The sequence below is a fragment of the Lacerta agilis genome, chromosome 6 (assembly GCF_009819535.1).
Source record: "Lacerta agilis isolate rLacAgi1 chromosome 6, rLacAgi1.pri, whole genome shotgun sequence".
NCBI lineage: Eukaryota > Metazoa > Chordata > Lepidosauria > Squamata > Lacertidae > Lacerta > Lacerta agilis.
The window spans coordinates 48,947,625-48,962,110 of NC_046317.1; the positions used below are offsets into that span (position 1 = coordinate 48,947,625).

The 14,486-nt window shown below is 43.2% G+C and overlaps 1 protein-coding gene across 1 annotated transcript; it reads left to right on the forward strand.

Moving 5' to 3' along the window:
• Positions 1–710: 710 nt before the first annotated feature.
• On the forward strand, positions 711–7,549 carry RPL10A (ribosomal protein L10a). The gene is given in 7 exon segments (XM_033152517.1): positions 711–801; positions 3,131–3,202; positions 4,462–4,508; positions 4,511–4,541; positions 4,943–5,091; positions 6,145–6,317; positions 7,313–7,549. Coding segments are annotated over 7 exon segments (648 nt in total). The 5' UTR covers positions 711–796; the 3' UTR covers positions 7,484–7,549.
• The last annotated feature ends 6,937 nt before the right edge of the window (positions 7,550–14,486 follow it).

Below are 14,486 nucleotides of genomic sequence, written 5' to 3' on the forward strand. Positions count from 1 at the left end.
GGTGCTACTGGAAGGAATTTTTTTATTTTGTTTTGACTATGAAGCAAAGCCCATGCAAAATTGCAGACTGACAAAATACAGATAGCGAAACCTACAGCCGACCTGCCAGGAAATTCTTACATGATCCACCATGATTTGTATCTCAAAACCCTCAGCTGTGTCACCTCCTCTAGAACAGGAGCGTGGACTTTAGGCTCGTAGGTGCCCCTAGGTTCGCCAGTAGGAACCAAGTGCGAAACAGCGGCTCAGAAAGTGGGAAGCGAAGGGCTCGTGCAAAGCACACATTGCCGCTGTCTTCAGTCCCAGAACTGCAGCTCGCACACAAAAACCTGTTCCTGTTTGTCCTCTTCCACCCGGTTTTCCTAATCTCGGCTGCCTAATTTAAGGCGGGAAGAAGAGGAAAGGCTTTGGACTGCCGCGCACTGCAATCTACGCGGGGGATCACTCAAGAGATCTATCTACGAGCATCCCGATCTACTTTCTGCCTGCCCTACTATAAATTTCTCCAGCTACTTGAATTTCCCGGTGCCAATGGCGGAATGGAGGGCAGGTATTTTAATTACCCGGCTCTTTATTTATAGCACTGGGGAGCCTTGAGCGCAAAATCCCAGCCTGTTCCGTACAGAAATTCCACCCACGCCTAGCCCACCACCTTCCTTCCTCCCTCCGCCCCAAATGGCCGCGGCAGGCGAAGTCACGCAGTTAAACCAGGCGCGCGTCTCGCGAGATTTCCCGGGCTAGTTCTGGCGGAAGCGGAAGGAGGCGTGTCCTTTCCCTCTTCGATCGAGACGGCAAGATGAGGTGAGTCTGGGTCCTGTTTCTGGCCTTTGTATCATCCGTCGCCATCCGCGCTTTCAGGGCTGTGTCCATGAGGCGGAGGTGGAAGGCGCTTCAGCGGGGCGAATATGGAGGAGGATGGGCACGGGAGGCGTTCGCGTAGGAGAGGCTCCCAGGGCGAAGTCACAGGGATTCATGGCTGCCTTCGACGTGGCACCGTTCCGGCTCCTGTCAAAAAGTTGAAAGGGTTGTTTTTAGAGGCCCGTAGCTTTTCCTATAGTCTGTCAAATGCGGGCAACACAGGGAGTCTCGCCCTCTTAAAACGTCCTAGACGAGGCTGAGGGTTGTAGGGCCGGCTTCCCTTCCAGGGCCTCTATGTTGGAAAGAAAGGCCTCCCTGCCAGAGTCCCTGTAAAAGGCCTGAGTGATGCGCTAACGCAGGCACACACAAATAGCACACATTGTAATACCAGCATGTGTTGTAACATGGGACACATGTGGTGTCACATGTTCACATTCACTTAGGGGAAGGGGAATAATAAATACCACCACCACATAAACGCATAGAATACATGGATATACACATGTACAACATAGGGTGTGGACTTGGGGGGACGCCGGTTAGCCTAATTCGTGTATTTTGTGATGTTCTGGAGTGATGTAGTTTAGCAGTTTTATTTGAATTGTATTTTAGCAAACAAAACTAATTTTTTAAGAGGCTTAATCATTAGCAAATGGTAGGAGCATACAAATTTGCGAAACCATTTATGAATCCACTCTTGAATATACAAAACCCAATAACTTGCTTTGTCACTTGTTGCCTTCTGCATTTAGTAAGAGCTGCAGGCACCCATTTCTGGCCAGGGGGTATGTGTACTGGCTTCAAATGTTGCATTAGTCTTAAAGCATTAACTGTAAAAGTAAAACCTATGTCAAGAGTGCATACTGAGTTACATATTTTTCATTGCCCTTTCAACTGTTGGTAGAACACTTGGTGCATTATAGTAACAGTAGTATGCATCCTTACCACCATTCACATGTTTAATACCCTAGATTAGGCTGGGCTTGCACGTGGCCCAGAAATGTGAGATTAAAGGAAGTGCTACATCAGAAAGGCAAAACTAACTTAACTATTTCTTTCTTGAAAAACAGTATAAAGCAGTCCGAAAGCTTGATATGAACCCCAAATATGCAGGCTAGTGGTTGAGAAAATTATACAGTACTTCCAAATATTTTGCCATTTCTGTCCTTACGGCAGGCAGGGGGGGGGAATCATGTCTTAAATGAAAATGGTAAAGGTATTGAAGTCTGTTCTTCGCCTTGGCACAGCTTTGAATACTTAGGTATTCAAGTCCTGGGCCATTCCGTGAAAAATGAGCCTGATAAGAATGCTAGATGAGCACTGGACTTTGTTGAGGAAGATTCCAAACGTGCAGTCTAACCATTTTTTTAAAAGCTAAAGACAAAAGAAGTTTATTTTATGGACCTTCTTTTCAAAAGTCCACCCACGTAGTCTTCACAGAAGTGTTCAAATTAAAAGTTTTCTGATGATTGTCCCACCCGTGACAGCATTTTTTCCTTAATTTTGTATCATTAAATTTCTTAAACTTAATTCCTGATTGCATAGTTGTAACCAATAAACATTGATTTAAACAGATATGCTGAGTTTATCATTGATTCACCTCCCAACTCACAGAGTTTTTCCATAAATCAAACTTATCTCAAGCTCCATGTCCTTTTTTTGTCCCACCCGTGACAACACTTTTAACATTTAATAAAATTGTCAAAAATATCCATAAAATAATAAAACATTAGTAAAATGTTCAGTATCTTATTAAGAACATAGTTTAAATTTTGGTTGTTAATTTTTATGTATATTTACATTGTTACACATGTGTGAATACCAAAAAACATGGTCAAAGTGTCCCACCCGTGACAATGGAATGGCCCTCCTCTTATCCATCATGTGTTAGCCATCCTCTATTTGTGGTTCAAGTGATTAAGTCTGTGGGTTTATTAACTGGGAACACCTTGTTTCAAGTAATTTCTGCTTTGCCAGACTCAATGACTCAGGCAACATTTCCTGTGCCCACCTTAGGCAAATGAGTGGCAAAATCTAGAATAGAACTAATTGCAGATAGGTAGATATATTGAACAGTGAGCATGCCAGAATGGGCATCATTAAATTTCACAATTGCTGGGGAAAATAGTTTTCAAATTACTCCCCTCAGCGTGACAAGTGGAATGGGTGATGGGAGTTGTGGTCCAACATCTAGATGGCCCCAGGTTTCCTATTGCCCTAGCCTAAATAAGTGTGTGCAACATGGTTTTTTTTTTCTTTCTTTCCTCTGCAGCAAAGTCTCCCGCGACACACTCTACGAAGCCGTGAAGGAAGTCCTTCAAGGGAGTCAGGCGAAGACACGCAAGTAAGAAGTTTCCCCACACCTTCTTGTTCTGTGCACCACATCAAAAATACTTCTGTCTGTGAGAGCCCAAGCAAGAAAGTGGAGATTTAAATAGAACTTAGGTTGCAGAGGTTGCATTCTGGCGCGCGCACCCCCCTTTTTTCTTTTCAGCAGTAAATCCACAATTTCTATGGTTATGCAGAGGAGTCCCATTGAAATTCGTGGGCTTAAGTTAGCCATGTTTCCAAACTAGGGAACGTGGCGGGATGCTTTCTGCGCCTTTGGCAGAGAGGCCAATGCAGTAGCTTGTACAATGGTCCTTTCCTCCCATTCTGTTAACTGAGGAGTGAAAATATGACCCGAGAGCATGTGGCTGGGCAGTGCTGCAGCTGCTAGCATTTGGTTGGCAGCACTGTTGAATCTTGTTTGCATTAAAACTGGAAAGTGCTTCCCAGTGTCTTCTTGACAGAGTGAATAGAGGCTTGCAGCTGTCCAAGCACATCAGTTGTCCACTTTTCCTCTGAATCAAGGGGAAAGACACCTGCATAGCAGGGAGTGGGGCATTTGACTAGCTGTTTAATCTTACAGGATGATCATCCATCCCTTGGGACTCTATAATCAGTTACACAGCTGTATTTGCTGAATTTATAAGGACTAGAAACATTTTTGTTTATTTTGTATGTGTTCATGCGTATGGGTGGATCATACTATGAACAGCACTCTTTAAATTTATGTGGTTTGCACTGTTAGTTTTTGTTTGTTTTGTTTTTGTAAATAATTGTAAACTACACTCTCATAAGAACTGTCATAAGGCAGTGTAGAACATGAAAACAAAATGTTACAATAATAACATCAGTAATAGCATGCCTAGAAAATTGTTTTTTTAAAAGTTCCACAGGCGTGATTAAAGTGTACAGTTTTAAAAAGATTCCTGGCTCATGCACCTTCCAAGAGCAGTAGATTATTCCTTGGGTGGGATCAAAAGAGAATAGAAGTGCTATCTTTGCTTTTTCCCCTGGCAGGAAAATGCAGCTAAAAACATACCCCTGTCTGTACTGCTGGGTGAATCCAGGAGCAAGAATAAACAGTGCTGAATAATTGAGTAATCAAAATGACATCGTTTCATCTAATAAAAACAGCAGCTTCTTGGTAATAGATACATGTGATTGAGCTGCAGAAGTTAGAACATAAGTATCTTGCCCATCCACTTATCAAATAGTACTTGGGTGTACAGCTTAATTCATCGGTTGCCTAACTAGTTTCTTTTCCTTTTTCTTTAGGTTTCTGGAGACTGTGGAGTTGCAGATCAGTCTGAAAAACTATGACCCACAAAGGACAAGCGTTTTTCTGGCACTGTCAGGTTTGGAACTGTTCCTGTACCACCCAGCTTCCCTGCACCCCTCTCCCTATTACTTCAAGGCTCTTAATTCAGCCTACCTACTCTGCAGCGTGTTGACTGAAAGTACTGGCAGCTGGGTGCAATGCTGAATTGCCCGGGTAGTTCAGATCCCCCTGCTGCAAAGTGGGTGTGGCTGGACGGACCCCTACCCTGGGTCTTAAAACATGAGGGAAGGTGTGGTGAAGCTCTTCTGCTGATCCCACCGATCACTTTATGAAGCCAGATTAGACGCTGGTGGGCGAAGACGTTCTAGCTGGCTGTGGTAAGGCTTTTCAGCCATTGTGCAGTGCATCCCTTTAGTGTTTCATATCACTGGCAGTTGTGAGGTTGCTAATGGTGATGTTCCTTTCCTCTCCCACCAGGCTCAAGTCCGCTCCACGGCCTAAATTCTCAATCTGTGTATTGGGGGACCAGCAACACTGTGATGAGGCCAAAGCTGTTGACATCCCTCACATGGACATAGAGGCTCTGAAGAAACTCAATAAGAACAAGAAGCTTGTAAAGAAGCTAGGTGAGCAAAATTGAAAATGGGCTTCTGAAGCACCAAAGATATTGTACAACATCAGCAAATAAGACTTAGCATGTAGGAGTAGCTAAATACAAGGGTTAAGATATCCTTTGTCTTTCAAGCAGAAAATCCTTAATTGCACCTAGGCAAAAACTTCCCCACCTATCATAGAATTAGAAGGTACCCCAAGGATCATTTAGTCCAACCCTCTGCAATGCAGGAATATGCAGCTGTCCCTTACAGGGATCAAACCTGCAACCGTGGCATGCTATGCTCTAACCAACAGAACTATCTGCATATTCTGGCTACCATCAGAAAGCGTGTCTTTTTTTATCCATTGCTGTCAATGCACAGAAAAATTTCCACTTGTGCAGTGTTGCTGCTGCTACTGCTGTTGTTGCCACACACCTGCATAATCTGCTGTAGGTGGTTGGGAGAACTTGTGCAACAGAATTTGGAATTGTGCTGGGTAAGGAGAGGATGCTGAAGTCTTGTGCAAGCAAAAGTCTGCCAAGCAACGTTGAATAGAAAGGGAGGAGCAAAGCTGAGATAGTTCAAGCTCTGTGCACCAGCACACAGCTCTTAACACACATGCCAACTTGCCTCACTACAGTTTGCAGCTAGCATTATGTGCAGATATGGCTGCTATGTTGGGGTAACTTGTGATTTCTGAGCATCTTATCTAACTGGTGCAGCAAGAATGCTCAGACGTCTTGTTGTGCAGAAACAAAAACTCCTTACATAAGCCTTTGGATTAAAGGCTTTGTTTTCATGATCTGTAAATTAAACTTTGCCATACAGTTGAAAATGAACTAAAGAATATGGAACCCAAACTGCTTCTCTTTGGATCCTGTTGGATATGGTTACAGTAGGTTAGTTCTTGTTTTCTTTGTTTCAGGTTTTATTTAATCTCTGGTTTGAATTTCCCTTAAAAAGTAGGTGTATACAAGGAAAGTATCTCATTGGTGGTTTTTGAAGATGTCTGCTTGCAAACTTTTGAGGTGAGCCTCAGATGGTCTTGATGCCATATGTTCATCCTTCTGTTGTTTTTTACAGCTAAGAAGTATGATGCGTTCTTGGCCTCCGAGTCCCTGATCAAGCAGATTCCTCGAATACTGGGGCCAGGACTGAACAAAGCTGGCAAGTTTCCTTCTCTCCTCACTCACAATGAGAACATGGTGGCAAAGATTGATGAGGTCAAATCCACAATAAAGTTTCAAATGAAAAAGGTAATTTTCTTTAATTGTACAAATATTTCCATTTTCTGATGTAGTACTGAAGCTAAAGAACTTGATAGTCATCTTTCCTTAATTTGGTTGCATTTCCCTGGGTAAGGTTTATTTACAAGATACACAAATCTGGCTTATGAACGGCTGAATTTAGAGTACTATTGTACTCCTATAAGGCCCACAAAAACACTCAGTTAATATCCCTTCAAAAATAAACAATACAGAAGGAGACTTCTTCCAGCTCAGTTCCTGATTGCACTGACTCATTCACTCTTCTTGTTGATTAGATTTATATACCGCCCTTCTCTCAAAAGATCTCAGAGCACTTCACAAAATGGCACCCCTCCTTAAAGTGGTCAAATAACTTCTCTCTGTCATCAAATTCAGTGGTAGCTGATGCAGGTTCCTTTTCCTGCTCAATGAGGCAGGTGATTGGTGGTGGTTATGCCTTTGTCATTTTGTGAGCTTACTCTGCTCTTTTAGATGTAGCAACCATTTGTGTTGTTTGTGCCCCTGTGGCAGCCATTTTGTGACTGGCCCACAGTGTTCTCTAGAGTTTATTCCCTAGTAACTATTTAGGAATTCAGCCTGTGTGAGCCATTGTAGTTTGCTGTATAACAGAACAGGGTAAGTACAGTGGTACCTTGGTTCTCTACTTAACCCATTCTGGGAGTCTGTTCGACTCCCAAAACGGTTCAAAAACCGTGGCACGGCTTCTTGATTGGCTGCAGGAGCTTCCTGCATTCAATCGGAAGCTGCGTCGGATGTTCAGGTTCCGAAAAACATTCGCACTCACTTCTGGTTTTGTGGCGTCCGGGAGCCAAGCCGTTTGAGTGCCAAGGTACCACTGTATTTGGACCCCCACCCCCAATATTCTGCTCACTTGTGACATTTGGGATAACGACTTGAATGGATTTTTTGTATGCTTGTGTTTTCCTAAGACCTAACCGCTTTTATTGAGACGAATGAGTAAATACTTTACTGTGTCCCCTCAGGTGCTCTGTCTGGCTGTGGCTGTTGGGCATGTGAAGATGACTGAGGATGAGTTAGTGTACAACATTCATCTGGCCATCAACTTCTTGGTCTCTTTGCTGAAGAAAAATTGGCAGAATGTGCGGGCCTTGTACATCAAGAGTACCATGGGGAAACCCCAGCGCCTTTATTAATGAAAATATAATTATTTTTGACTACCTTAACGTGTGGATTTTGGCTTTATAAAAGTCCTAGTACCTGGAATCTCTGAATAGTTGTCTTTTTCTGTTAAGCAGAGATTCCCCTGCATGCTAACAGTGTTGGGTTAAGGGAATGCACAGAACACTTGAAAAGGCCAAGGACTGGTAGCACACAGGTCCTTTGCAGCATGAGAAATGTCAAGGGGTTTGGAGATAAAGTTAAGAGAGCAGGTTGACAAAACTTTCAGCCTAATGGGGCTGAGGCATCACAGATTGTTCTATAAAAAAGCATAGGAGAAGGGGCCAAATATAATTGCCTTAAACATGAGAAATATTTGTGGAGGTGCAGGGCTGCACAGAGAAACAACAAGGCACCAAAAATTAATAGTACCCCACTTGAACAGTTGTTGAATGATAGGTCAGTGGTCACAGAGTTGTAATTCTGTACTTGAGAAGGATTTGATAGTGCCTAGTAGTTCAGACCTATGCAATTCAGGTATAGGAACAAAATAATAGAAGTGAATTGAGATGACAATTCAATTCACTTTGAACTCTTGTAGCTTTTTTATTGGGGACTCCATCAAAACATTGAGCAATTGTTTGTTATTTGATTTATATTCTGCCCTTACAAGATCTCAGGGTGGTTCACAGGATAAAAATGCAATATAAAAGCGCAAATAGTTAAAACCAAAACAACAAAATAAGAACCCCCCCCCAAAAAAAAAACACATTTAAAAGGCTGTAAAATGTTAATTAGCTAAATGTGTGATAGAAGAGGAACATTTTTGTCTGGCACCTAAAGATACATAATGAAGGCACCAGACAAACCTCCCTGGGGATAGCGTTTCAGGGAGCTGCTGCATAAAAGGCCCATTCTTGGGTTGCCACCCTCTATGCCTCTACTGTGAAGGAGGCACACAAAGAAGGACCTTGGATGATGAATGCAGAGTGGGTCGATCTATATGGGTAGAGGTGGTCCTTGAGGTATTGAGGCCCTGAGCCATTGGGAGGCTGAGGGTGGGAAAGGAAGCTGCGGCCCTATACAGAGTCAGACCAATAGCCCATCTAGCTCAGTAATGTATTTACTGATTGGCAGTGGCGCCAGGATTTCAGAGGATGAAGAATGTTCTTTCAAGAAGAGCAGAGATTGGGATGGGATGTCCTATAGTTTGTTACCTTCCAGTAGCCACTCATCTGAGCTGAAGGCACTCAATTTTGTGGGCTGAACCTTTTCTTAGTGTGCCACTATCTCCACCTCTATGGAGCATAGAGTATTTTGTTTCATCTTACCATGATCAGTATGATACACTTACAACTTACTCCTAAAATTTGGTTTCCAGATTCCTAATTGTCTTGGTTGCTTTCATCTGGACACACTCCAATTGTTCAATATCCTTAAAATTTTTCCAGAAGAGGACATGCAGCCTGACCAGTGAACTGTACAGTAGGTGATAACTGGCTGAGTTATACTCTGAGTAGACCCATTGAAATATACAAATATTACAAAATCATACTGACTGGTTCAATAAACTAACACTTCTGTCATCAGATAAGCAAAACTACAAAGACAAAAAAAAATTCATAATTTTTAAATAGGTAAAAAGCAAATTCAGGACATTCAAATATGAGGCCACCAGTGGGCTTGGCAACAGTTCCGGCCTAATTTTTCACTTAGGGCAGCCCGCTCACTTGTCTTTCACAAAGGGTCCCGCTGTGTGCCAGCACTCCTGTGGCTTTGGAGCAACTTAACACCTTTCACTTTGTAGAAGAAAAAATAGTCTTCAGAATCAGTTTAGGGTTTAAAATTGGCTAGATCTCTACTTTGGCCACCTCATGAGAAGAGAAGACTCCCTGGAAAAGACCTTGATGTTGGGAAAGAGTGAGGGCACAAGGAGACGGGGACGACAGAGGACAAGATGGTTGGACAATGTTCTCGAAGCAACTAACATGAGTGACCAAACTGCGGGAGGCAGTGGAAGACAGGAGTGCCTGGCGTGCTCTGGTCCATGGGGTCATGAAGAGTCGGACACAACAAAACAACAAGATCTCTGCAAAGAAATACTGCTTTGCAGAGTTACAATGACCCAGCAAGATATTTTTCTGCTAAATTTTTACACAAATTTGTAGTACAGTGCAATCACATCACAAAAAAATCAAATTCGTAGTAAAGTGGGGGGGGTGTTTCCGGCTCCAATGGTTCTGTGTATACATGAAAATTGTGTATATTGGGCCTGTGTGTCAAGTCGGCCTTGCTTTATGTGGCTTGAGGTTATTTGCTCAAAAGTCCCGACTTTGTTCCATACTATGGAACAGATGAAAATGTATTTGTACAGTACTGCAAAAAAAAAGAGTTTAGCAGACCTCAGCAAGAAACTGAAAATCTGGTGGTTGTTTGGGGAATGCAGATTCTACAAATTCATAAAATTATTGAGTCATAAATACATCCTTAACTTTTACATAACAGATTTGATGATATTATCAAATCTTAGTCATTTCTATTATAAAATACTGTGAATATATTTCACAATGCTGTCAGGTTTTTCTTAGAATTCAAACTGACATTGCAGATAGAAATATGAGCTCAATGCACCTTTGTAGTTTGTGTTCAGATTCGTGCCTATGTCAGAAGGGAGATTACCCAAGGTCTACCTTTGAAAATGCAATCCGTATGATCAAATTTGATACTTTGCATCAAAGAATAAGTGAGACAACTCGTGGGTTTTCAATAAGTTATGTCTATGGAGTCAAGAGGTCTATTGCCAAATTAGATTTCAAGAACAGGCTGGCAGAAACCTACACTGTTTTTTTTTATCATCTATGGCTTCATTTAGAATTGATGCTGAGGACAATCTAGTTTAAGTATCAACAGAGCATGGAAATCTATTCCATCACCTTAAATAGAGTACCTATGAGGAAAGCTTATACACTTTTGAGGTTTCAGTTAATACTATTTTGTCATTTTGGATTAAATAATTACTGGGTAGTCATATTTCATACAATTGGGCACTGTATAGAATGGGAAATGGAAGATTTATAATGTTTTGTTTTCCAGTACTGAAACAGATCATCAAGAACAGATTCATCCTTCAACTGGGGATGGAGCTTGGGATAATATGCTGAAATTTAATAATCTGTTTTCAAATAGCGTCCAGGAAGTTCACCAACAAACGACAATTTTTGCATTGAATGATGTCAGAACAAAAAATTACAGTTGCCCATATCCATGTACTTGACATTGATCCAAAATGCAAATCATATTCAGTTGTGTGATTAGGATGTTCAGTTCAATCTGTTCTTAATTTGACCCTAATTGTATGACAGTCTTGTTACGGCGAACAAAAAGACATAAGAATAGCCTGCTGGATCAGGGCAATGGCCCACCCTAGTCCAGCATCCTGTTCTCATAGAGGCCACCCCCCCAGGTGCCTGTGGGAAACCCACAAGCAGGATTCAAGCACAAGAGCCCTCTCCCCTCCTGTGGTTTTCAGCAAATGGCATTCAGAAGCACTGCTGCAACTGTGAAGGCAGAGCATATACCCGGTAGCCACCATGGCTAGCAGCCATCAATAGCCCTCCATCAATGTGTCTAATCCTCTTTTAGAGTCATCCCAAGTTGCTGGCCTTTACTGCCTCCTGCAGGAGCAAGTTCCATACTTCAACAATGCACTGTGTGGAAAAGTACCGGTACTTCCTTTTATCTGTTCTGAATCTTCCAACATTTCAGCTTCATTGGATGCCCTCGAGTTCTAGTGCTATGAGAGAGGGAAAACCTTCTCAGTTGTATACATTTCCATTATATATTTGTTTTGCTGTGGCCTACATGTAGAAATAAATTTGGGGAGCTGTGCCGATAGGGAAGGTGCAGAATCTGGAGATGACTATTAGAAACATCTTATTTCTTATTCGAGTAATGTCAAAACTCCACACATTCATGTGTGCTTGCTTTGCAGGCATAAAAGGGAGCAAGATGCAGAAGTTTCAGGGCAACCCAGCAGCCCTGTTTGCTGAACTGCTTCAGCAGGGCACCCTTCGCTTCTGATTTGTAATGGTCTTGAGCATGTGACATCAAGGAGCCCGTGAAGCTCCTTTCTGGCCAGTTCAAACAATCTCTGCCTTATCCTTATGCACAGGCATCACTGTAGCTTAAGTCTGATCAAAAGCAACAAAGCTGCTTTGAGAATGACTGGGGGACGGATGAGGCTAGTTGGCCAAGAGCAGCTATGTGTAGTTCAGTGCTGGAGGTGGAGGGTGGAAATTAGCCAGAAAGCAAGGCTTGCCCTTAGCCACTTGGTTGCCTGAGGAAACGAGTTGACAGGGGTCAAAACTAGCTTGCTAGCTACGTTAAAATGTGATGCTTGCAATTGAGTTTTTAGCAATTCTGTATTGAAAATAATTTAAACTTTTCTCTTAAAAACCTGCCCATTTAATTGGGCACATTTTAAACTGGTTTTATCTTAATTGAATTGATTAGTCAGTCACACACACGTTCTACAGTTCAGTGATGGAATGTCGAATTCTGGATGCAACTTCTGTTGAGGCTTCATCATTACTTGGATAAACCTTGACTGGGCTTACTGTGGACACAGCTACAGTTTAAATGTCTTGAATTATGCTGATGCAGTTTCTGAAATGATACCCTTTCTGGAGGCAACAGTAGACTTCTGGGCCCTCCCAGTTAGGTTAGTATCTGAATCTGAGAGACTTTTGCAGTTCTTGTACAATTTGTTCTCCAACTGCAGTATGGCATTGGGGCAGGATTTTGCAGAAATCCAGGGTCGCCCTTAGCAGAATGAACAGGAGGGCCCCAAACACAGCAGGGCTGGCTGGCCACATTTGGTAGTAAGTTTACCCAGGAAGGACCTACTCCCTTTCCAAGCTGAGACGCTGGATCTGAGACAGTCTCCTTGTCAGTCTGTAAGCTGCTCTAACATATGGCTAGAAAGAGCTGAAACCATGACAAGCACGCAGTGTTTACAAGGCGGCAGCCATCCGGCTTATAAACAAGGGGCTTCTCCAACCACCAGCAGCAGCAGCAAAAGTGCATTCCAAAGACTGCAAGCTTGGCAAGAGGAAGTCTGCTTTGAAGGAGGAGAAGCACTGCAGCCTGGTCTTCCTTCGTGGGCAGATTTGTTTAGGGGCAGCCTGTTCCTGTCTCTGTCCAGCTTAGGCTCTTGCACTGCATTCATCAACGTAGGGGAGGAGCACCCTCTTCAAAGGGATTTCCTTTGGTGCTCATGCTCAGACTTTGCGGCTCAGCACTTGACAGTCCTTGCATCCCTGTGTCCAGGTAGGTCCATTGTCCTTATATATTTGCTGCACAGGCGAGGGAACGAGCACAAAGGGGGAAAGGGTCAGAGAGCACTTGTGGCCATTTCATGACAGGGCTGCACACACTCTTAATCTGCCCGTGTCCCGGATCCCTTAATTTAACAGTAGATCATGTGCTTAAGTGAGCTTTGAGATGAGATGTGGGAGAGAAGAAATTTTTAAAAAGCATCACTCCGTCGGAAGGGCATGATGCATGCAGTTTTAATGAAAATATCCTTGCCCAACCTGGTGCCCTCTGGATGTTTTGACCAAAGCTGTCATCCCCCAGACTGTGGCTGCTTTCAGACACTTTAGTAGACCTGGATGTGATCTAGGAGGCCAGCTGAGTGAGCCCAGACACACCCAGCTGTCTGGATGAAGAGAAATTCCTAAACAAGAAAAACAATTGGGTGGATCAGGGTTGGGGATAACCTGTGATGCTCCAGATGTTGCTGGAATCTGGTTCCCATCATCCCTGACCATTGACCATGTTGACAGGCTGATGGGAGTTGGAGTCCAACAACACTGGGTGGGGGTGGGGGCAAGAGATCTCTGTGTTATAGTTGTGGCAATGAGAAGAGTGAATTTCTAAGGATAACTTTTGTCTAACTTACTGTAGATATCTGACATCTGGTTCTTTTATCCTCCAAACCAGGACTGAATGTCAAATACCTGTATATGTTGCCCTGTTCTCATGCTTTATTTTCCTCCTATTTCTTATGTGCTCTAATAGTTTACACGCCCCTCTCATTTTAATTATTGTGTTTATCTTATGTAGTATTGCTTTAAGTTGTACAACACATTGGGGACCATGCGGTCAAATTATTGTAAATGATAAGCCTCTGCTCCCAGCTCTCCTGAAGTCTCAGCATGTGGCCCTTAAGAGTAGATTCCCATGGCCAAATCCAGCCAGCTTTGCAAAAGAAAAAAAGGGGGGGAAGCACCTGTTAAGTTTGTGGAGAATAACAATATCAATACAGCCTGTGTCCATCTGATTTAGAGGTGGGGAGCCGACACATTGAACATGTTTACTAGTATACAGGGAGATACCTGTTTTGAAGCGAACAATCTGATGGTGGAAATGGCAAATATCTGACTTCCTACTTATCCCTTCTCTGTTGTCTTATGAGTTTGGAAGCTTTAATGTTCGATGTGGCTAAGGATCCTTAGATGGAAAAGAGCTAAAAGCGTTAAGTCAAGCAATCCCTTCCTGCTTACTGCTTTGGTCCTGGGCTCCCGGCTCTGTGCCCTTGGCCTGGATTAGAGTTGCTTTCTGTGGGAAAAGCTTCGCAGCGGGAGCTCCCAATAGCACCTGTGTTTTACAGGGAGGATAAACAGGCTGCGAGAAAAGATCCATCATAGACAGGTGCTCTCAGGGGAGAAGAATGTCCCACTGGGCATGGCAGTGAAGGTGCTGGTGCAACGGCAGCAGCAGCGGCCGTGAAACCCCCTGCATGGCTCCCTCCCTCTCCCTCTCACCTTGCTGACAGCCGCTGCTTTAAAGCCAACTTGGGATCTCCAAAAGGAAGAAGGGCCCCAAGGTGAGATGAGGCAACAGCTCTCCCTCTTTGCGCACATAGAATTGTTGTTAGAACAGGAGTCTCGAAAAGAGTCAAAACTGTTTGTAGTGATCCCGGAGACTGGCTTCAACCAAAAATCTCTCACAAAACGCTGAGGCATGTATATTTCA